General features: G+C 34.6%; 1 protein-coding gene across 1 annotated transcript; it reads left to right on the top strand.

The window, feature by feature from the left end:
• Window positions 1–1,043: 1,043 nt before the first annotated feature.
• LOC149954464 (ATP-binding cassette sub-family C member 3-like) lies at window positions 1,044–18,482 on the top strand. Its single transcript, XM_090169913.1, has 7 exons — window positions 1,044–1,112; window positions 4,777–4,953; window positions 6,799–6,912; window positions 7,437–7,574; window positions 16,999–17,139; window positions 17,794–17,855; window positions 18,338–18,482. Exons 1-7 carry the CDS (start codon window positions 1,065–1,067, stop codon window positions 18,480–18,482), a joined length of 825 nt encoding a protein of 274 aa, XP_090026039.1. The 5' UTR covers window positions 1,044–1,064.
• The last annotated feature ends 7,645 nt before the right edge of the window (window positions 18,483–26,127 follow it).

Here is a 26,127-nt window from a genome sequence, read left to right as displayed (position 1 = left end):
ATTGACTCTGGGGCTCAAGTAAATGTTTTACCAGACTATCTTTATCAACAACTTCAGTCGCTACCACATACCCCATTGCAATTGTCGACCACCAAGCTCCAGACTTATTCCGGTGAACAGCTCACTGTAAATGGCACTGTACGACTATGGGTAAAGCATAAAACTCGCCGATTTCACATATTATTCCATGTTGTCCAAACAATGGGATTTCTGACAAAATAAAATATATTTAGAAATTTTTTCATCCACTCAATATTTCCAGCAATAATCGATAAGAGGGCTTCATTAGAAAAATAAATCCACATTAGTTACCTTTACATTATGTCAACCATTTACTAAAACCGTCAAAGCTTGAAGTATTACTACTACATACTTCTGTCATTGGCTATTGTTTTGTTAATCTCGCAAGTGTTACCGATCATGATTCATGAAGCTCCATATGGTATTGAAAAAGATAAGCGACACTCTAGCCATTCTGTTTTACGCGTACAGCGTACAGTGAAGCTTTAGAAGTGAAAAACACCTCTACTTTGATTAATTGTAAGTAAAAACCATTGGATTTAATGTTTCGTTGGTTTTTTAAATAGGCCTACATATAATAAACATAAATTATATCGTCTGTCTGCCTGTAATTTATTTGTTTCTTCATGTAAAGGTGACCTTAGGGATTAAATGGTCCTGATCGTGAGCTTTATTTCGTGAGAAATAAAGACACTATCACAATTCTATCTGTCTACCAAAATGTAAATATTGGTCAATTAAAGGTTCTCTGTTTCTTTTATAAAATATAAGAGATAAAACTGCATCTTTAAGGGTATTTATAACATAAAAAATTATTCAGTCCCAATTTAATTTATAAATAAATTAAGGAGAAACATGTACATTGGGGTAGTAAATGTGTAAAAGTAAAAATCTCACTATATCATATTACAATTATCAACAAAGATAACTCGAAAAGAGGTCATTTCTAGATCTCACTCTAACATTTCTCTTTATATTGCAGTAACTACCTCGTTAATATATAGATCACAAATATCTGGAAGGATTTGAACCTAGTTTCTTGAATGGAGGAAGATTATGGTTTCTATGGTCTGTGCGAAACGGTATTCTGGGTAAGTTCCGAAAGCTTTCCTAAGACCATTTTATTCGTATATCACTCATTTAAGTATAATGTATGTTATTTTGTCCCATAAACCGATTTTGATCTTTAAGAGTTCAGGTAGTACTCATTAGTTTTTATTCAAAATTGGAAATTCCATAGCCTCCTTAATTAGTTATAATATAAAAAATAAGATTATTTAACGATAGATTTGCTAAGAGCTGAATAAGTTTAAGGGAATCGACAACAACTACCGTTGAAATATAAAAATTCAAAGAAGTAAAAGTTATCAAATATGTTTGAAAGAATTAGGTATATTATGGAATAGGTTAAGAGAGTTAAACGGTTAATTATAGGGTTGCCCAATTGGGAGATCTTGAGGAATATCGATCTTAAAAATTGCCATTTCGACCTTCAAATTAACTACTGAAATCTGTAAAACAGTGTTGTTCGATGGAACTTTTAAGTTCCATTCAGTTACATTGTAACAGATTGGTACACGTAAACAATATTTTTACAAATGAATATATTTCCGAAAATTGCTTGAAATATTTCTACCAATAAATTGTTTGTGTTGGTTAATCTGTATAACGATAACTAATGTAAAATCCTCGTTGCGCATGAGAAACGCTCTGCTGGAATCAAAATTTATTGTTGAAATGTTTTTTTTTTTCATTTTATTGTTCTTTACGCAATATAATTAAGGTGTTTTAAGAAAGATTTTCATTAATATATGTAGAACAAATAAATAACTATGTTGCCCTATATGTGAGTAGTTAGTTGCAATTTTTAATGAAATTCGTCAAATTGAATGCATGACGTATCGATATTCAACCAACAAATTTTATGCTCTGAGATGGTCGAAGTCCAACGTTTGGATAAATATACAAAAGTCAAAATTTCTGCCAGAGATTCCAACAGTAGGAAACTGCAGGTATTAATGGAACTAAAATTCATCAATGTTGCCCTTTATTTGCGTTCCTTTTACGAACATCGAATTTCAACTGATGTCCGATCATAAAATTCATCGAGGAATAAGGAAACTCTACACAATAATTGAAACAAATGTCACTATAAATTGCAATGGTCCATCCACATATAGGGCAAAGTAGTTATATATTAGTTTTACTTATATGGGCAGTTTTCGGAGATAACCAGAGATCACTTAATTTTTCTTTTCTACCCCATGACTGGATCCACTTTCCTACCATGGATCAAACTGTTCTCATTTCTTGAATAAGTTGAATTAAATCGGAATAAATTTGGCTATCGTATATTTTAATGGGATAAAAATTAAAACATTATATCCAACGTTTTGTTTTAAATCCAATTTTATTAAAAAAAATATCTAATCAAATTTATATTAATTCTATTAAAAATAAACGATTGGATCGCTTTTGATTCCATTTGGAAAAATTATTAGTTAGTATACACACGGCTGATTCCAGTGTAATAAATCACACTTTGATCAAAGTCAATTTGCATCTTAATTGGTTAACAAAATATGTTATCGAACTTTATTTCATTCTAACTTGGTTATATTATTTTCATATGGAGGTTAATCTGGGCTATTTAAAAAAAATTAACGAAGGAAAATTGAAACAAAAAAGCGCAAATTATCGTTAATATTAAAGCCACATTTTTAAAGTAAAGACGTGCCTACCTGGAGACTTTTTATCTTAAGTTTTTAGTTAAATGTATGGGCTAGCTAACACCATTGCGATAATTGTTTAAAAATTGTATTAAAAATATTATATTTTAGGTCTGACATTAATTGATTTTCACCAGGTTTAAACCAAAATACTTTTAGAAAAAATAACTTTAAATTAATTTGGGACCAATTTGATTTGGATAAATTGTTGTGTTTTTATCCAACTGGAGTCGGCTGTGGTAGAACACATTAATAGTTATTTGAAATTGGAATACCAAGTGATATTTTCCAAAATGTGTTGTAGTCCATCCACTTACAATGCATGAATTTATTTATTTTATCCAAACAAAATTTTGATCAAACTCGTGGTGTTTTGATTAAAACTGTAATGTTTTTTTTTCTAAGTTACTGAGTAAGTATTATATATTTCGCCTTAGATTTATTATTCCATATTTCTTAAAATAAAGTATGGTTTCTTCCATTAATATTCGTAGTCCTTAGGCCCTAAAAGTTCTTTCGTATGCCCTAGATACTGTTGCTTATGGTAAGTCCGACCCTGGTACGGACGCGATGGCGCCAAAAGCCCAACTTGCCGGGTGTAATTTTTACACAAAGCCCACCCTGTTGTGTTGTTATGCTAGATTCAGTGAGATTTCCCTGCTACAGTCGAAGTTTTATACGCTGACACCGATGTAGAATAGCTTTACAAGGACTACATTGCTACAAACGAAATTAACTATGATTTCACTGCTACAGATGATATTCAGTAGCATTACACTGCTACAGACGATATTCAGTAGCATTACACTGCTACAGACCAGATTCACTAGCATTACACTGCTTCAGACGAAATTCAGTAGCATTACACTGCTATAGATGATATTAAGTAGTATTACACTGCTACAGACGAGATTCACTAGCATTACACTGCTACAGACGGGATTCACTAGGTTTCACTATGATTTCCCTGCTACAGTCTAGATTCATTAGGGTTTGAATAATAGAGATAAGATTCAATGTTTTGACGCTGAAAAAGAAAATGATAAGGGGATTCTAGATTGTATTGCTATTATCGAATATACATGTACCTTGGGGTATATAGCTGTGATAACCTTTTTGTCAGGATGCTTTAAAGCGTGTACACCCGATTTATCCAGTAACTACACCCTTGACAAAGTCAGAATTTCGCCAAGAATGTGACAGCCTGTGGGACCCGGAATCCCTTTGTCTACGCAACTATCTAACAGAACGAATGGGAGAACAAGCCAGTGGATCAATGAATTGGAATGGATATCCAAATCAAAGAGTGCGATCAAATAATGGTGAATAGGTCATAGATCATTGAATAAGATCACTGATGGATAGGAATGACTCCTTTTAGTAATATTTAATAATGTTACGGTTATCGATAAAATTGGGAAGTCCTAATAAAGTACAGTCAAGAATGAACTCAGGTTACAGAATATTATAACTTTCACAACATCCTCTGATTTAATTATTACCTGAAAATATTATCCGCCTACACGAAAGAGTTTCTACCTCCTTTTTTCGCCGAAAGCGGAAACATTTTCACAAGAAAAGACCGAAGAGTCTCGTTTTGCTTCGGGTAATTACCCTGGAAATAGGGTACTGCCAACACATTTTCTATTAACCTAATGACAATCTTTGAATAACGTATACTTTGGGAAAAATATCAAATAGCAATGCATACACAAATTAAAGCTTAATAACATATAATTGATCTCCTTCTTCAACCCAATGATCATAAGAATATAAAGTTTACATATGCCGTAAAAATTGTACTTCTGCGATAAACCGAAAACATAGACCAAGTCATTTTGAAAAAACACCTCATGTCAGCAATGTTACGCATTTGATTAAAATTGTGACTGTATTTTCGAATTTGAAGTCTGAATGTTTTTTGTTCGACTTTATCAGCATCAAAATTTGTTATGTTAATTATGTTATGATACGGCTTCATTTAGTTCGAACTGAACGGAAAAGTAACGTGGATTCATTTTTTCAGGATTCAAATTTGACTTGGTATACTTCCAATCCGGATTTCACGCCATGTTTCCAACACACCGTTCTGGTTTGGGTTCCTTGCGCATTTCTGTGGATTTTCCTTCTCCCGGAAATTCAAACGCTCAGGCGATCGAAAAGAAATCATATTCAATGGACATTTCTGAATATTACTAAAATGGTAAGTGGTGCGTTTTTCCTAAGGGTTGTGGAACTACTTTACAGATCATTCATGATGTTAAAGGTACTGATTTATGTTAAAGTTGAACATCTTAATATTAAATTTAATTTGAGAGTGGTGCTGAGGACTCGTTGAAACCACTTGGAAATTTGAATCAAATCTGCATCCGCTTTTGCGCTATAAACCAGAGAAAATGTGATAATTATCTAGGGTATCGCGTTAAAATAGTTTAATTTGTAGTTTAGCGCGTATCTGAAAAAGGATTGGTATCGATTTCAACCGATCAGCTTTTCCGTGATAAAGACTGACATATTTAGTATTAAGCTTCAAGCTATCAATATATTTAGGTTATTTAAATAGGGATGGTGTTTTGTGTGAAATGGTTGCCTACATTTTCAGCAATCTACCTTATATTGTACTTGTAATGACGTCTGCGGCCATGAAAGCTAAATAAAAATACAAAGCGCAAATTGTCTGAAGATGAATTCCAGAGGCGTCTTTAGGCCCTTTTTAGGTGGGGCCATAGTTCGAATTTGTCACCCCTTCATCAAACAAATTTATACCAAGGTCCCCTCAATAAATTAAAAGTAGCCCTCCAAAAATAGTGAATAAAACCAATTGAAATTATATTACTTTCTTTAATAAAATGGTTTTGGAGAATAAGTTTAGATAGACTTCCAAGCTAATACCAATATCTTTCCTCAACACCTTCGTCAATCAGTGGTAATTATGATAAGCCATTCGTAATAATAAATAAAACAATGGTGATAGGATCGTTCAATTCAATAAAAAAACGCAGCTGTAAGATAATTTTTTTCCACACTTAGCAAGCTAAAGTTACAAAAGGGTTTGTCACTCATTAGAAAAAAAGATAAATAATTTTATTATTTTGGCAGCCCCACAAAGAAACTAAAATATGCATAACACAAACTTCCATAGGTGGTCTGAAATTACACCTCTATCATAAAAATGTTGGCCCAAAAGATGGAGAGCCAAACAAGGTGTCCTTTTAATCGACAACCGAAAAGCAGTTTCTGTTTGATCGAAATGTTTTTATTGAAAGCTCAAATGATCGACAAGTCACGGTTTTAATTTTTTCTCAGTGTATTTCTTATTTTAATTATCTAAAAGACAGAGTGAAGTCATAAAATAAACCCATCCAACCCAATCAAACCCCACCTAACCTCACCTAACCCAACCAAACATAATCAGATTGCTGACAAACCGATATCGAGCAGCCACTATATCAAAATAAACATTAATTGGCTGAAACTATTATTTTTTTCACAAGACACTCATACCCTAAATCCTAAAACTAAAGACCTTTCTCCCTTAAAAAATGCAGTCACTTTTGTCGATTAAATGTTCCTTTGTTAAAAAACGTGTAGATAAAATGAAACCCCAGTGTCGATCAAATGCACGTCGAACAAATGGACCCCTTGGCAATCACTTATAATTCAATCGAATGGACCGTGCCATTGGTCCGTTACTATAATCTATGGCTAGCACAGCAGTAATCAACTCAATGGACCCCGAATTTTTGAATTTTGGCTATTGATGTAATTCATTGCGAATTACATACAGCTCCATAAGAAGTGGTCTTCCTATTAGTCAAAAAGAACAACTACTTTTGTTTATAAAGAAAAATTTATTTGAGATTATACGTGGTACCTTAGCCAAATTGCTTTTAGGCGAAAAATACCACTTAGCACTCATTAGGTGGATAAGAAGTTTATTCATGACACATTAACAATTAATTAAAAATTTACAAGGAATCGTTGAACGTTTTTGTTCTAAAAGGTCTTGGAATTCTCGTAATTTCTTGTTTTTTTTTATTAAATATAGATTGCAAACGTTGCACTTTTAGCCATCAATGTAGTGAAAATAGCCTACGACGTTTACCAGAAACAACCTTTCCTCATACATAGTCTTCCTTCGTTAATCAAACTTTTGACAGAAGTAAGTTAAAATATTTTGTTCCCAATAAGCAGAATTTTAAGAAAATTCTATGCAATTATGATTTAATAATTTTTAGAAATTTCCCATTTTTAAGTTCCTGGCATTTTAAAGAAAATAATTAATAGTTATTTGAAATTGGAATACCAAGTGATATTTTCCAAAATGGGTTGTAGTTCAACCAATTGAAATTCACAAAATTGTTTTAATCGATCCAAACAAAATTTTTATCAAACTCTTGGTGTCGTGACTAAAACCGCAATATTTTACAAGATTTATTACTCTTTGAAATGATATGACATAACCGTTAAATAGTCGGTTTTCATCATTGGAGAAAGATGATTTGACTTTTCAAGTTTTAAGTAAAAGAGTCTTTCTGTAGTTGACTTGATGTCTTTTACCCTTAAGTTCTTACAGATTGTGTGTGAGTTCAGAAAAATTCTTAAATCTGTTCAGCAATTTTCTTTTAGTTGATATCTTTTAATTATTTTGAATTGTATGACACTGAAGCTTTCTTTTCGTTTTAGGGTTTAGCACTTTCTCTCGTGTTATCGGGGCGTGCATGTGGCATCCGACGCTCAGGCCTTCTACTTGTATATTGGTGTCTCTCAACATTGGCCGGAATAATTTCAATCAGATCAATTATTTCCTTAACGTTAAATGAGGTATGGCTACTTTCTAATTAATGACGAAACGCTACATTTTCATTATTATCATAACAACATGCGTATAGCCATAGCACCATTAGACCGTTTTCGCAGAAAAACAAAACAAATATTTAAAAATGTAAATTTAAAAAAACGGAAGTTACATTTTTAAATAATCTAATAGAACTTTAGATGAAACCCGTTCACACCGGTAAAAAAAAAACAAACAAAAAACAGTTTTCAGAGCCCGACAATGGTCCTGCTGAGAGAACCTCGTAATTTAACTTCCCAAATTCAAAGCAAGTGCGTTAAAAGGTTCGATGCTGCGGTTAATATATTTGGCTTATTATATTGCGGACGTGTTTTTCCACTATCGGGACACAATAAAAATGTGTGGTGGCGAAGTGGGTAGCACTCTTACCACTGGGTGAAAACTCGTAACAGTCTTTCTCAATTAAGTTTGCAAGTTATCTCAATGCTGGTTAGAGAGGTTTTACATCGAGCTCTTCGGTTTCGCTTTTTAAATAAAAACTGGCTGAGATTAATAGAAAGTGTAGGGAACTGTTGGCTCGCTTGGCAAGAATGGTATGTCACCTACACATTGTAACCCAGCCACCTGGGATAAAGTCGTTAAGAGTAGCTTCATAACATGGGTATAAGGTGGTGCCAAGAGTATTTGCCTAGCTGACTATAATAATTGCTATCGGCTTTAAAGTATATTTGGGCTTCGTGTTTTTTGGAAAATGTTAGCTTTAAAATTCTTATCTTGATATTTTATATTATAATATATTATATTATATAATACATTATATTATATAATACATTATATTATATAATACATTATATAATATATTATATAATACATTATATAATATATTATATTATATAATACATTATATTATATAATACATTATACACTATATTATATTATATAATACATTATATAATATTTTATTTATTTATTTATTTTTTTACTTTTGACTTATATACAATGGTTAAAATTAAATTAAAGCTGCGCAAGAAAGGGAGCAAAGGCATAATAAATTCAGTGGTAGGGAAGTAGAAGCTCTTGACCTCTTGTAGCAGGACTAGAGGCAAGATTAGGGTTAGTAAACCGGGAAATAGGGATATAAATTAATATGCATATACTAGCAACGAAGACGTAACGAAAGCTTGGGACGAAATTGCGAAGGAAGATTCGGCAGTCGGAATGGGTGTGATAAGAACAGGCCCTCAACTAAGAACCAAATGGTCCAACTTCAAAAGTGTATTCAAGAAGAGGGCTCAAACCAATATGAGGTTTCAAAAAGCGACTGGGAGTGTTACAGTCACTTAGGATGAGCTGACACCACTTGCGGGTTGGGTGGTGAAACTAATTGGCAAAACTGCAGTTTTGGGTAAAGCAGGTGTTGACAAGCGCATTGATACTACAACAATGAAGAAACAGGAACATCAAACTGTAGTTCATTTACCTAAAAAATAAAATTTAAATTGTTAAATATACATTACATTTTTAAACAATATAAACAAAACCGCGTACCTTCTACAAGCGCCACCAGTTTTCACACACTAGCAGCCAGAACAAGTGGTGTTTATATTGGTATGCCAAGTGTGGAGCGTTTTTACGTTACCTATATGAGTACCCCACCGAGCCCAAGTGGTAGTGCTCTCATTAATTTGGCTCATAAAAAGAAATGGTAAATTATTGCTAGAAAGTAGACGTAACCATTATTTCTTTGAAATTTAATTAAGCTTACCATATTGATGACAACTCAATAGCAAAAAAAAACAAAGATTGGCAATGCAAGATATTGTCATTGCAATATATAGCCAAATAAAGGGGCCCCAAAGTTCGGTGGCAAAATGTGTTTTAAGTCAGTAAAGTGCGAAATTTACGGTTGACTCTGAGGGGTTGGGGGGATGAATAGCATGTTAATTTTTCTTCTTTTTTTTCCACCGAACTTTGGAGCCCCTTTAAATTAGTATATTAAGTAACACTCACAAGTGTCAGTTTAGATATACTGCTTACTAGCATATATAGCTCAGTTACATTTCTTAAATAGACAGAAGGGCTGAAAAATTGAAAAGCAGTATTGTTAACGTTGCTCTTTTCCTAGATTCCCTCAAAAACCGATTAACATAAATTTACAAATAAGTAATAATTTGATGATAAAAGAAGCTATTCAAAAGGAAAGTGCCGTAACATTAGACCTCGCTGCCCTGTCTGTTGAAATAATCAAGAACGATAAATTGGGCATGGGGGAATTATTGTAATCGAAAAGGTGGACCCAAGAATACCAAATGCGCAATTTTCAGCTGGCCAAGGTTTCTTATATTTCCCAACGGAGCGGTCGCCATCTTCTTGATTGTTTTTCTCTGAATATCAGTTGGACGCTAGATTTTAATTTCATTTGGATATTTTTACCTCCTTATTAGGGGTTTTACAATCACCGTATCTGTCGCTCTGTTTCTCTAGGCTGCGAACGCGTTCGCATTTTCCGAGCAAATTGTAATAACTGCGTACGCAGTTTCTCGAAATCACCGCGTTCGCAGTTTCTTGGAATTAGGGATAAGATTTTTCCAAAATAGCCCTCTTTTTGTTATTAGGTGTAGTATAATTTCTTTTTGCGAATTTTGATTGTACGTGACGAGTCTTTAACGTTTGGGACGGACCGAGTGTTGAGGGCTACAGTAAACGTCTCAACGTCCAGATTGCAGGATTTCCACCAAATATTCACGGTGTACGTCAAATTATCATTTTGCGATCACATCGAGCGGGTTTCGAACCCGAGCCCTCCGGCATGACAGGCGAGTGTTCTACAACAGAACCACCGATACATGTTACGCTTCACTTCCCGTACAAAATTTTGTTGCTGCAATACTGCTTTTGAGCAGCAAATTTCCAGAATATTTTTCAAACTGCGTTACTTCTTAAAAGTTGTCGCAAAAAGTCTATAAACGCGCCAATTCCTGCATGTTTGCAGCGAGCTAACAGAAGTAATTGCAGCCAACGACTTTAGCTTGTGACTGCTATTACTGCCCATTGCCGCACTCACGCGGCTAAGAAAAGCATATATAACTGCGGACTTATAGCATTCCTACAGCAGTGATTAATACATACACTAATAAATAAGGAGTTCCAGAGTTCGATAGTTCGGAATGAGAAGTGCCATTTTCGAACAGACGTCTTAACGCGAGGTTCGACGATCTTGGAATCATGGCCCCTGGTCCTACGGAGGGCATCAAACGTGAAAAAGTTATCGGGGTTCAAAGCGGATTTCCCCGCCCAAATGTTCCAGACTTGAATAAAGTCATTTATAGCGAGGCGTGTCGACATTGAGCACTCTATTTCTGGCGTCAGGAGAAAGTTTCTCAAGGCCCCTGGTGAGTTTTGTAAAGCGGTTGTGTACCTTCACTAACCGATCCTGATCCCCAACAGAGAAGGGGCTGCACACTTCTGACGCGAAGTTTATGTGAGGGAGGACTAGTGCCGTGTAAAGTGTGCGCATTAGCCATGGAGAACGAAAATAAAAGTTTCTTCTTGTGAGGCCTGTCAGTGAGTTCATTTTCTTGAAAACCCTGGAGCTGGGATTACCAAAATTGAGGGATGGGTCTATCCACACGCCCAGGTCTCTCATCGGGGAGTCCTCACTTAGCAGTGGGAGACCATCCAGAGTGTAAAATGTGCGCGGGCTGTTGCGACCAAGGTGGTTAACACCGCTTTTTGACGCATTGTAGGCCATCCCATGCGTTTGAGCCCAGAGAGCTACGGCGTTGAGATCTTCCTGCAAGTGCTGGAAATATTGGGGGGTTCCAACAGGGTGAGCAAGCTTGGTGTCATCAGAGAATAAGTAAGGCCTGGAATGCTTCGCAACAGGGGGGGGGGATGATGATCCTCCACTGGGATTAGTCATGGTAGTGATGGCAAAATTAGTCTTTCGGAGACTATTCACATGACTGAAAAATACCATCGGGTTATCAGCAATACGGCCCAATAGGTCATGCTCAAGATTCCTTTTGAACTTTCGAGATGCGTTAGTGACAGCATTTCTCGCCTTTTTGTACTGTTCATGTGCTGACTCAACCTCCGCAGACGAGTAATGACGAACCTTGCCTCGAAGGTAATGGCGCCAAGCACCGGTCTTGTACTCCCTAGATTTAACGAAACGGGGATGAAAGAGCGAAGCCCGTTTCACTCCGAGACGCCGATATGGAACATAGAGCTCGATGCCTTGATGGAGGATTTCAATAAAGGCTGACCAGCAAATATTCACATCATCACTGCCAACAACAGTTGCCAAATCTTGCTGTGAGAGGAATTCATGAAAGGCTTCATGAAGGAGATGACGTTGTGATCGCTCCTCCCTAGTGGCGGAAGCTGAGTAACATCAAACACCAGTTGCTCATTATTTGTAAAAATTAAGTCTAGAACACTTGATCGTTGCAGAAGGTGGCCAAGGCGGGTAGCTACGTGGACTGCTTGTGAGAAAATATGACAATGGACAGCTTCTAGGAAGGCAAATGTCGCTTTGTAAGCAGAGGGAAGTGGCAGCCCCAGAGTGCTGCGGTTCCCGGCCTCCCACCTTCTAGTTAACTGCCCAACGATTGGAAATCAGCGTAAATTTTTCCCTGTACCGGGCTGCCAGCTAAGAATTTAAATTTTACGAAAACAAACATGTTATTATTGATAAATACTAAAAGTAGACGTGCTAGTTTTTCCTGTATACGCTATCTTGTGCGTGCATTTTATGAAAATAAAAAATTGCGTTAGTGTACACTAAAGGAACCGAAACTAGTCCGGTCCATTTTTTAAATAAATAAATAATCTTGTGTACTTTTAAATATCGCTGTTTTTATTCAATTTTTAAATAATTGGAAATTTGTTCAAGGCAATAACATTTGTAATATTTATAATAATTATAATAAATAATTTTCTACTGGTTGGGAAAGAACGGGGATTGGGTTTTTCTGGGGGCCGCTTTTAATATGGCAAAATATTGTTGAGTGCCGTGTCCAGTAGTTAATACGGCCAAGGGCGAATTCTTCCGAGGAAAGGTATATTTTGGCAAGCTTGCCAATTTGTTGGTTATAGTTTGCCTGTAACGTTTAACCATAAAAGCGGTTTGGGGTTCAATAAACATTTTATGAAGTAAATTTGGGAGTTTTTAATAATTCGGTATCAAAAGGGAGATGTGTCCTCTTTTTATTTAATAATAAATAAATATTTATATTTTAGGAATTGAAATAAATTTTATGAAAGTGGACCTAGTGTAAAAAATCAAGGTGTAATACAAAAAATAATTTGACTGGACTTGACAGCTGTGTTGATAATAATTCGCCTTCTTTCGAAAACAAATACTTTATATGATTATGAGGATCTGAAATTAGATTACTTTTTAAAACAATTGCTCCAATAGTGACATTTAAAAAACATCAAAACGAAAAGATCTTTCTTCCGTCGTGTTCTTTTCGTTTTATTATTTGTTAATAACAATTCTAAAGGATTTGTTACCTGCGAAGCAAAATCTATTGTGCGTCTTTCAATTCCGGCCTTGGCTATTCTCATTTGTAGGACTTTATACGCGGCTTCGGATAAATGTTAGATTGGTAGTGCCCAAATTCGTGTTTTTTGGTCAATTCATTGTATTGGTTCACTCACGATACATTCTTTTCAGCGGAACATCAGTTTCGATATTTTGTACACCTTGATTTATCATCTTAGCTCGAAGAAACTCCGCCTCCATTTTCCCAACGAAACCGTCATTTTTTCTTCCGAAAGCGTTTACGGCCAGACAGGCCCGTACTGGCTTCTTTGGGGGCCTTCGGCTAGAGACGGTACATGGGGCCCCTTACCCGGTGGTGTGGGGGGGAGGTGGAATAAAAATCTAAAGCGTTAATAACAAACACTTTGAATTAAAAAATACATACGTTACATCTAAAAAACGATGGTAAATATTAGTGTATTGTAAAACTTTCAACATTGGCCTTAGGCTATTCATTTATTATAGCCTAAAACATTTTACCGATATAGTGTACTAAGAAACTGTCAACTACTGTAAGCTTAAATACTAACCTAACAGCTTTTTGGTCAATTCTTCACTGGTCCTAGCTACTTCATTTATAATTAAATCTTTATCTAAGTTATAAAATATGTCTCTTTATACATTCATTAAAAGTAGACTAGACAAAAGGTCTTGGCTTAAAGTAGACCTAAGTCTATTCTTAACTATCTTAAGTTTTGAAAATACCCTTTGACAGGTAACTTGGGTACAAGGTAAGGTATAGTTAGAAGAAATTTGTAAGCAACATATAGGTTAGTAAACAGTCCAGATTGTGATGGTTCAAAAAGAACTGAAAAGGCGCATGATAAACACCGTAAACATTGTTTCTTGTCAGAGCAGTAACCATTAATATTTTCTTCTTCAGATTCAGATTCTAAATCGTCATATTCGCAGTGTTCTTCCGCTTCATTCAGCTTGTATTGTTTTCTTTCATTCTCAGTTTTTTTAACAGCCATTATAAAACTTTCGTACTGATCTGCAAACTGTTTGAGCTCTATTAAACCGACTTCTTTCAAGTTTACAAAGTTTAGAAATGCTACAAAGGACTTCTGTAGGAAAACTATCACGCTTTACAATATCTTTAAATTTGTTTGGGTCTAACCGGCAACAATCTATTAAATATCTTTGTTTGGACTGAATCTCTCTTCGATACTTGTCCTAGCAGAATCTAAGACGAATTTATAGTTTTGAGCAGTTGAGATTTCCGGAGCTTCATCTTTTGATTTGTCGACAGGCATTACCTTTTTCTTTGAAGTTCTTTTTTTCTTGAAATCTAGTTCTACTTCTACACCAATTTTGTTATCATTTAAACTGCTATTAACCGCACTTGCATAATATTTTGATTTTGAATACAGAACCTCAAAGTGTGCATCACTCCTTTTATCACTTATTTGTTGGAGCAGCGTCTCTACCAAGTTCCAGGCAGTAGAATAGTTAATGGTTTTTCTTTGTAAATATTTTGAAACAGGAGATGTAACCAGAAATAAATCGAGTAAAACAATAGATATAAATAAGTTTCCAAATTTGGACCACTGACTGATCAAATTTCTCGCCATGAATTTTGATTTGCAGTCAAAATCGATATTTCTTTAAAAACGGTAATAAAATTTAAGAGTTTCCCTGAGTTTAAACTTTCCTCGCTCGAGTCGCTCCTTAACAACTCTTCGTCAATAATCGAAGAAAGAGCTTTATGTTTGCTCCACCACCTTGTGGCTCCAATTTTTTGCAACCTGTACAGTGTTTCATGAGCCGAATGTTTTCTTTTTCTTTCCCTCTCCCATATGGCCATTATTTAGTAAGACGAGCTTAGAAAAACACCAGATTCCTCCACCACTCCAAATAAGTTTTCTGCTTGGAGCAACTTTGCTGTTGAATCAGCTACTACCAAATGAACATGCAATAATAATTGATGTTGGAATTGCACATTTTTCTAATTCCGATTTTATAAGCTCGTACAAAGCAAACCCACTTGAATCATCCACTACGGTTATTTCTAAAAGTCTTTCATATATCTTTCCTTGAACGACATAGCGGAAGCAAATTGCCAACTTATCCATAACAGCTACATCTTGGGTACTATCTGCCATCACGCTGTATATTATGCTATTCTGAAGGTCTTTCAAAATAATATTGCGACCCATCGAACCAATTACTTTGATTAGCTTGTTGATAAAGGTTTTTGACAAAAAATGTTAACAAAGAGCCTCGTCCAATCGGTTTTTTAGTTAACTTTCCTATAGCTTTTCTTTTGTTCATTATTTTCAGTCTGTGCTTTTTGCTGTCTTCAATACACTTTCTGACATGATTTTGTAAAATCACATTATAATTTGCAACCAATATGACTAGTTCGAGAAAATTACCATGATTTTCTATAGATTCAAGATTAAAGCCCTTCTGTTTTATCCCCTCGGTATGCAATGCCTTGCCTTCCAATAAACAAAACTATATCAATTAAACGTTGAACAACCAATCTTCTGGTGTTAACTTCTCTTTTTCACTTTTTGGTTTGGTAACTAGTCAGAAGAGTTGAAATATCATGACCTTTTCGGCTTTGAAAAGCTGCCTTCGCCGCGAGTTCATGATAACGAGAGTCTTCATGAATCTCAACAGATTTATAAATATGCTTAGGAGAAATGTCATGACCGGTAATAAATGTTGAATCTCTACGATCTCTACTTTTATTTTTGGAACAGTTACTGTAGTTATGTTCCCTAAATATATGCTTTTTTACTAAGTTTAAAAACCGGTTCGCATTCTTAACTAAATCGAAACAAACACGCCTGTTACAAAACCACCCTAACAGACGAAATTTTGACCACGGTGTCCGCTAGACGTCTATATATCTTATGCCCGATTCCCTAACAGCCCACATTGCCAGGCGTAGGAACCCCATATTTCCCCTACAGGAATTTCATATTCCTAGATTTCACGTTCGTTTTGGTTAAATACAACAAATGTAACAAAATCACCAATATGAACCTACTTTTCAATCGATTTCTACACTTTGGGTTTAGTATTGATTGTTACGAATTTTATGAAATATAAAGCAACAGCAACTGACACTAAAGAGCCTACGAATCTAACGCTCTTGAATTCTTGATAAAATACTTTATAAGAGTAAGAGACTATTTATGCGAAAGTCAATTAAATAAAAAACTCTTTCGACTACACTACTTTCGAAATTGACTATTGTGGCTAATTTCGCAACAAGTGCCTCAAATATACCGAAGTCTGGAATTTTTTCCCTTACTTCTAACGTCGTTGGTTCTGTTCTACCGATAATTGAAAATAATTTTTTTTTGAATTCCCAACGAGATCGAATCGGGATAAGTCCGTCCTTCGACGGTGTTTTTAAAGTGTACTAGAGTCTACGTGCACATTAATTGGAATCGCCAAAGCAGCCAAACTCGTCTAAAGGACCTTTAGGAAAAATTTATTATAAGCAATTTGGGGGCCCCCTTGAGCCGGGGGCCCTCGGTGATCACCGACTAGCCGACCTGGTAACTCCGGGACTGCGGCCAGAGCTCATGTAAAAAATAATAAACGTTTGGTCTCGTTAAAATGTCTCTGGCACGCGTTTTTATATATATACTCATAATTAAACTTTAAATTTTGATTAATCTGATAACATTTCCCAAAAATAGGTGTTTTAAATATATTTAAAGAAATAAACTTTGTTAGCTAACTTGTGCTAATAAATTAATTAAAAGAAAACAAGACAACGAATTAAAAAACTAACTTTAAAAGAGCAAGAATAAACATTACTGTAATTAATTTCTAATAGAATTTTATTTTATTAGAAGGTAAATTTTTTTTTATTTATTTCGTGTATATCCAAGTAAATTACACTCTAAACTAATATGGAATTTGGTTTTTTTTAGGGGCACATAGAAAATGTTTTAATATTTTCATTATTTATTGCCGAATTTTCGTCAGTAGCGTTGCTATTTTTTCTGTCTTCATTGTTAGATGCAAAACCTAATTACGAAAAAGCGCCAAACACCGACTTTCATCCTGATGAGGTACGTTATAATAATCACCTTTATAGATTTATGTTGTGTTGGGTTCCATTTACTAATTCCTGCCATCGTTTTACTCCAAATACGTATTAAAATTGTGGCGTTTCTCTCATTGAAAATCTCTAGCTGTCTTTTGGACTTTGTGGGCCCTGGTCAAAATGTAATTTGGTGCCATATAAGGCATTTGTCTTAATTATATTAACAGTAACTTCTTTAAGTTTTGATTATAAAATACGCATCACATATCCCATTTATATTTTAATTTCGTGTAAAAAATACGTCTTCAAAGCAGATTAGGGTTGAATTTATCTTCTGACCACAATTTCTCGCTACCACCAAGAGCACATAGGTTCCTTTTGCCATTCCTGAGTAGGTTATATTTTTTAGGCCAAGCCTTTAGAGTCCAAAATCGCAACGAAGAAACCACTTAGAGTGTCAATCCGTATAAGTTCAAAGCGATTTGATAAACTTCGATTACGCATTAGTTTCCGTAAGAAACGCCTTATATTTAATTGGACAAACAAAGGCTGTACAAGCGAACCTTCGTGATAGACCTATTAATGTTTTTTTTCGATATAAATTAATGGTGTTGTGTTTCTATTTATTAATGACTTAAAGTAAGCACGGTCATAAAAATGGTTCATTTATTTGGAACAGACTGAATCTCCCGAAGACCACGCTTCATTCATTTCAAAGTGTTCTTTTTCATGGATGAACAAGTACGTGTACCGTTTTTGAGTTAGCAGAGACCAAGTAGGCTTTCTTGTACCAACAGCCGGCCTAAAACCTTTGTTAGGAGCTTGAGATGACCACTGGTAGCGATAATTTAGACAAATATGTACATTCCGAAAAACAAGAAAAGCCTGATAAAAAGTTGTTAAACGCTGATAAGCCCGGTCAAATTTTAAAATCATCGGTAGTACTGCACTTCAAATTGTTATATAAAATGTCATATCTCTAGGTTGAATCTTGATTATTAATAAGAATTGATTTACAAATTGTATTTCTTAACTTGGTAATGAATAAATCTGAGTAGCAAGCACAAAAAGTTTTAAACCCTACCATGAAATAATTAATTTTTTTCAGGAAATTCATGATATACGATTTTATCGCACATCAATCGAAATTTTTAATTTTGAAATAATAGGAGATATTGCCCTTTGAGAAACCCTTTATCAGTAAATTCTCATTTTCCATTTAGGTTAATATACATTGGATATAGAAGAGAAATAAAAAGCTCCGACATACCCAAATTGCAACGAAATCTAAACGTAAAGAAGACAAATTTTCAACTGGAGAAATATATGTCCAATCATTCGCTAATTTCCAAAGAAACAAAAAAGTAAGAGCCGCTAATGTCATTTTTCAATTGTTTTTTTTTTGCGGAAACGTATTCCTTGTTAATGCTACATATTAAGGCACATCTGAGATCAATACTTTTTGGACGATTACGACTGGCCTATTCATTGATAATAGAAAATTCTATAAGTTTAACTAAAATCTAATTTTGTGACGTAATACAATTTGAATTTTCTTGTTTGATAATGAAGCATAAGTTTGCAATGTTATTTTTAATCCAAATTTACAGCAAGTTGATCTTGTTTGTTTCTAATGCTCTGACAGGAAAGCAAATTAACCCACTGTTTTTGATAAACCGAATATCTTTATTTCTAAAAACATGCTGGCGATGTTATTGCCGTAAAAGGATTTTGAAATACTAAATGAATGAAACGTTTGTCTTTTTTTCGCGTAGAAGTATGATAATTCTCCTCATTTTCTTTAGCAGATATTTTCTTGGAACTAAATCTATTACAGACTAAACGTGAAAAAAATGGTCTCGCGTGTTGCTTAGAAAGAAATCTCTTTGTGCCTTGGATATTCAGCGTTGACATCAAGCATTTTTACAAACGAACTTTTATTGAATATGTTTGTTTCGCATAGAGGATACTGATAAATATTGAACTTATTAATTACCATGGGAAAGTATAATAAAAAAACAATGAAACTGGAGAAGATCACACCAAATAATAAAATTATACCGTGTGATCTTCTACAGTTTCATTGGTTTTTTTTTAGGATACTGATACTGGTTTTAACTTGTTTGGCGGAAATTGTTGGGAAAATAACACAAAATTAAGGGGTTCAGCTATTGCATGCAATTTTATGGTCATAAAATACGTGAATTTAGTTTACATTAAGCCTTAAAACTAAACAGTTATAACAGCAAGGATAAAAATTAACCTTGGGTTTGGTAAACCTACCCGATCAGCACGGCAACAGTTGGAAAGGTAGTCCGGCCCGCTGGTAAAAGTTTTATAAATGGCCGACGTTGGGAAAACAGTTTTCTCACCTCCAAAATCACCAACGTTTTTTTTCCGTTGGCACAGCAGTCGGTTTTAACATATATTGCGTTGGCCTGGGGGTTCGATTCGCTGTAGTTATACGCCTCATTATGAAGTACGCCTAGTTTATCGTATCATAAAAATAAACGTATTAAGTCAGTTTTAAGTCATTTTAATAATAATAATAATAATAATAATAATAATAATAATAATAATAATAATAATAATAATAATAATAATAATAATAATAATAATAATAATAATAATAATAATAATAATAATAATCAGCTGGGCTAATACCCAAGGCACCACCTTAGGCCTAAGTCATCATGTGACTTTTGAAGCCCTTAATTCAGGTGGCCGGGTTACAATGCGTAGGAGGGTGGTGGCAAGCCCTGCATGCCACGAGATCGAGCCAACAGCTCCCTACACTAACTATTACCGTTAACCTAGACAAGTTTTTATGGAAGGGGAAACCGAAGAACTCGGGGGAAAACCCCTTAAACTAGTGGGGAGAAAACTTGCAAACTCAACGCAGAAGGAGTTGTTCCGAGTTTTCACACAGTGCCACAAGCTGGGATCGAACCCGGCTCCTCTTGCTGCGAGGCGAAAGTGCTAACCACTCCGCCACCCCACTAATTTAACGCTAGTCAAATTCAAACGTGTTAAACAATAAAATAGCAAGAGTTATTACAGTTTTAGTAATACACTTCTTGCGTACACTTGTGAGATCTAAGAAAAGTAACCCTAAATTCCTAAATTCAAACGTTTTAACGATTAATGAGTAAGATTTCTAAAAATGCTAGTAGTACACTTATTGTGTAGATTTATAGATCTAAGAAACTTTACCATAATGAAGGTTAATATTTTACTTTAAACTATTCATAATTTACAATTAACAATTTTCACTTGTATTAAATTAATCAAAATTTTTTAATAAAATTGTGTGCACTTAAAAGGAACTTGGCCAATTTAATAAGGTCTTTTAAAATAAATCCGGATAAAATATATTGACATAGTATAAAATAACTTGTGTACCTGCGTAGTTTGTAAGATATTCAAACTTATGGCACTGCTTGGCTTTCCTGACGTTTATTTTTATCCTGTCAGGTTTGTTTTCTCTCTGGTCGACCACCGTTTCTGTCTTTCTTATATTTTAACCACTTCTTTATAACTTCCTCAATTTCCATGTCGATCATAAGTCTAATGTTGATACTTAGACGAACAGCTTCTGGAAATATAATAATTTAAATTTGAATTTTAATAGTTCAATAATTTAAGCTACTTACCAATAACCACCTTCTTCGGCTCGAGTTCTTTGAACGATATTTTGGAATTTGTCCCAGACCAAATCATTTGAAGTGACAACGAATGATTTAACGTATTGTTTAACATTCTCTTCGTGCTTCCCAACAAGCTGTTGGAGCCAAATGAGGCCAATTTGTACAGCAATTTTCAAATTAAAAATTAAAATTTTAAACGGAGGAAACACATGGATATTAAAAATTAGCAGTTTAATTAAAACTATCGCGAGCTTTCGACCCGCGGGTCTTTGTCAAACTAAATGAAACAATGCAACGTTACCGATAAGCTTTGGATGTAACTGGGAAGGCTGCTGCTTTGGATGTAACTGGGAAGCATGCTGGATGATGCTGCTTTGGATGTAACTGGGAAGCATGCGGGATGATGCTGCTAAAGATGTAACTGGGAAGGCTGCTGCTTTGGATGTAACTGGGAAGTATGCTGGATGATGCTGCTTTGGATGTAACTGGGGAGGCTGCTCCCTTGAATGTATTGACGCCAGCTGCTTTTGATGTTAGAGAGCGAGCTGTTCTAGATGTTGGCTGTGACTGTTTGAGTTTTCATTTACAATATGTTCAGGATATTTTTTGGCATCTGATAATTTATTTCAATTGATAAATATTCAAACTCAACGTCAAATAGATTTACCACTCTATTCCTCCTAATATATGACGAAGTTTACCATTAGGATTATCTCCATAATCTCTCTCGCATATAACATTGAAAACTGGAGTATTTCCCAAAATTCTCCTTCTTGCTATTCGATACTTCATTTTACAATATTAAAAATATTGTACCTGATAAAGCTGAAACACTCTTTGCAGTTGGTGTATTTTTCCTTAAAGTGATGGCCGGTGGAAATATGGTTTTGGTATTCTGCTTTTTAACAGAACACTTTTGGAGAGAAGTTGATTCCATCTGCCCTTTTCGTTCGTGCCTCCAAGGAATCTGATTCATTATATAAAAAAATGATAAATCAAAACTAATCTTTAATTTTTGTAATTTCAGTGCTGCCATGAATAGTTATTGCAATAGTTAAAGCAACCACTAAAAACAGTATCCGGGATTTTCTTCCTTTACAAAGACAGTTTTAAATTTTTGGGGGCAATGACGTTACGTCCCAACAAAACTCCCAACATTCAGCAGTTGCTTAAACTCTGTATTAAGAGTTTTTTAATAGATGGTCTAGTCCAATTTGCGTCTTTAAATGAGCGTTACTAAAACCTACCAGGATCAGAATGCATTTCGTCACTCGAAGATATTACATATTTTCTTTTTTGTCGTTTGCCACATTCAAATTCAGTTTCACTGAACATATCCGATGTAACTTCTGATCGGTTTAATTTTTTCTGCCTTTGTCGTATGAGCTTTAAAATTTCATAAGGAAATTTTTAGCTATTATTTAATATCTTGCAATATTACCTGTCGTGTTAAAAATTCTTATTTTATAGAATTTCCAATCGGAAGGTGCAGGTGTACATCCTCTTATGTGCTTATTCGTGTAATATTTCCCAGTTGCAACAGACCAAGCGCACTTATTATCAAGCACCAACTAAGTGGGACAACTTCCTCTAAAAAACAAATTACAACACACATGTTCATCTAAAAAAATGTAAACCAAATATTAAACATTTCCATTAATTAACTGTATATAAACACTAACCAATTAGGCTAAATGAAGCAAACGGAATATATATAATGTCTCCTTTCCAACACTGGGAATAAGAAAACACATTTTCTTTAAACTTTGGAGAGGAAATATTTCGTTATCATGAGATGTGTTTCCTTTCCTTCGAAAATTCCTAAGTATGTGTATATATCTTTCAAAAATTTAATAGTTTTCCCACACACACAAACATCAGCCTTATTCAATGCTTTAACAATAATGCATTCTTTAGATTCTATTTGGAAACAATGATTTCCATCTATTTGGAAACAATGATTTCCATCTTTAGATTCTATTTGGAAACAATGATTTCCATCTTTAGATTCTATTTGGAAACAATGATTTCCATCTTTAGATTCTATTTGGAAACAATGATTTCCATCTTTAGATTCTATTTGGAAACAATGATTTCCATCTTTTGGTGCAACTGTGAACTTCGGAGTTACTGCTTTTTTGTAGAATATAGTGTTGAGGTGCATTTTTATCAGAACATTTCAGTTCTCCCTTCTATACTATATTTTCAAACGTGGAATATCTTTAATTAAACTAGGACATTCACTCAACCGCCTAATTAACGACACGAAAAAGTGCCGATAAAACTATAAGATACAAAGCAGGGGTTGAGCACGTCGACCGCTCCTTTGTTCCGCAGCGAAGAGCTACGCAAACTCGACTCCGCATCCGTCACGTCATCAGGACGTCCCCGTCGGCTTAAACCTGAGAAAGTACTTGGCAAATCTGTCGAGCCCATATGAGATAGAAAATCTCTATGGTAGAGACAAAATTTGTTTTCCGATTATTGGTTGGCCCAGGGTTGGTCAAATACTCCGACTCCGGGCCAGCTGTTGGCCAACATATAAGCCAACACCTTCGTGCTGATCGGGTAGCTTAACATGGTTTAATACGATTTACCCATTCAATTCAAATTCCAAATGAAAAAGTGTAAAAATAGAAAATAAATATTTCATCCCCTGGACGTCATGCCTATTCCTGTGTATACATATCGTATAATCTAATCGCCGTTGCAATCAGATTATTGTGACACATCTAAATGGAAATAAATCAATTGCACAACGTCTGGCTGCTATTTCTATGGAACTTAGAATAACTAAATAATGATAATTATTAAGAAAACTGGTCACAGTCAAATGCATATATACATTGAAACGTAATAATTTATTTAAAAACCTGCCATTGCCACAGGAGGGAGGCCTTTATCACAGCTGGACAGGGGAATTGAAACAGCGTAGAAGGTTAGGGGCTAGCCCTGCCATAGCTAAGCATTTGTACCCCAACACCAACAACTGCTTAAACTCTCATCGTGCTTAATAGAGTAGAAGCTTACATGGATTAGAAACGCTTGACTGATAATTGTTTTTTTATTTTAACAGTGCAGATGAAAGAGAGGAATCAAAAAAAAAACATCCATTTTCAATATAGAAAGCGCTATATTGAAGGCGTTTGGGCCATCCTTGCTATTCACAGCTTTCGTACAAATGGGTGCTGATATTCTTTCTTTGATCTTACCATTAATTATCCAGTAGGCTTTTGTTTTATTAAATTGCATGATATTTTATTATATAAAATTACTAACATTACACAAGGTGGAAAAGATCAGACCAACACTTAATTTGACTAAAAATTCTTAAAATTCTGTATCTCAAAGCTGGCGGCGGAATAAATCGGTATACGAAACTAGAGAAATATGTAACTGGATGTAAAATTAGAAATAAGCATGACGCCTTTTGATTTCACTAATAGCTATTAAGTATTATCTAATTGGAAAATATAAGACGAAAGTATCATTAAGGGGACAACACTTTATCGTTACAAAATTTGTGGGGCTCGGAACCTTCGGTTCGAGGAAACATCAGCGTAAATTCTCTAAGTGTTGACAACCGCCACGCTTCCATCGCATTTCCCTGAGATGCATATCGGCATATTCCGCATTCCTGAATTACGCCATAGCATAGCAGGTTTAAGATACGAAATTTCAATTTAATTATTGAGGCCCTTCAGTTAATTGCAAATTCGAGCCTCGTACTCGTTCAAAACAACTATCAGAACATGTGTTGTAGACATTTTTTTGTGGGTGACTAATTAACGATACCATTAATTACACCATGGACTAATTAACAACAGGGACGGTCCGGCACGGGAAAAAAGTAAAAAGAACAAGCATCCACGCACTCTAGCGGTAATCGTGGGCATAACAGGACATGCTTGTAATAAGCGAGAGGAGTAAAATAGGGAAAGAAGCTTCCTTGGAATGCTTGGAATTTTAAATTTGAACCACGAGATTACCATGTGATGCTAATACATTAGTCTTTTAAATTAATAGTCGTAAAAATTTAGAATGTCGAGCTTTTCCGATCGTACATAAAGTAAAATATTCTGCTTACCGTCTAGAAGCAATTCCCAAATTTGTTACGGTAATTATTATTATCATAATATAATATTATTCATAAATATAAATAATTGTACCAAGGCTTAATAGTTGTTTACCTTTTTTATGATGAATAATTTCGAATCTATTTTAGAATCAGAGGTTGAAAACGTATCATTTAACTCTACCGATTATACTAAAATAATAACTATAATTATAGTTAATTAATGTGATAACATGGATGGTTATGAGACACGTTTGGGGTTTCCTTTGTAAACAACAAATCTGAAAATTCAAATAACAACCGCTAAAACCGTTAAAAATTAGTTTCAAGTTTATGACGTTTGAATACCTAAGATAAAACATATTTGTCTGGCAACGCTGCTGAACGCATCAACACTTTTTTTGGGGTCTTTATACGGAAATGTTAGAGATCTGGGCCGTCCCTGTTGTTAACTAGTCCATGATTACACAAGCCAATTACATTCAGTGTACTGGCATTCGGGATTAAAAACCACGGAGATGAGCTCGATACGGTAATTTGTACTAACTTATGGCATTAGAAGAATAAAAAATTAATTCAATAATTACGTTTTTTTAATAGGCGTAGCCACTTTGAAACCCCTGGTTATTGTTAAAACGTATTTCTACACGTAGCTTACTTCTTTCATTTTAATAACGCACTTTTGATACTAGTTTATTTTTTATCGATAAAGATAAGAAACCAATGCTAAGTAAAATGAAACAATTGAGTCCAAGGAATAATAGAAACTGCACGTTTTTGAGACCGATTTTTGACGGTCAATTACTCGGATACGGTTCAATTTAGGAAAACGTTTCTTAGAACCTTTTTCACTCCTTGTTAGCCAAAGAACACGCGTGTAAATTTCTGCCAGACTTCTCTGAAACACCCTGTATATCTATAGTAAACCACCGATAATTTAAGTGGAATATTTTCTGTCACTCTCATTTCTGTATTCCATAGTTATTTAAAAACAACTTCGAAAAACGTAGTGGAATGACAAAATATTAAAACTACAATTGATTATGAATATCGAGATTATGCAAATGTTTTTCTTTGCCGTAACTAGATACAATATAAATATTCTGACCACTAACTACCATGGTACAATTTTACTGGTTATGGTATTTTTTAAATGGGCGGCGTAGACGTATTGATGTAAAATATTTTAATAACAAATGTTAAGAAAATGATAAGTCTGTTTTACGTTCTAGGTGGCTCATTGAATTCGCCTCATCTGTTTCACCAATGTAGCATGGGATACTATTCGTCA

Source organism: Leiobunum rupestre, chromosome 3, assembly GCF_980474605.1.
Source record: "Leiobunum rupestre chromosome 3, qqLeiRupe1.1.hap1, whole genome shotgun sequence".
NCBI lineage: Eukaryota > Metazoa > Arthropoda > Arachnida > Opiliones > Sclerosomatidae > Leiobunum > Leiobunum rupestre.
This window is presented reverse-complemented; position numbering and strand designations above follow the sequence as displayed.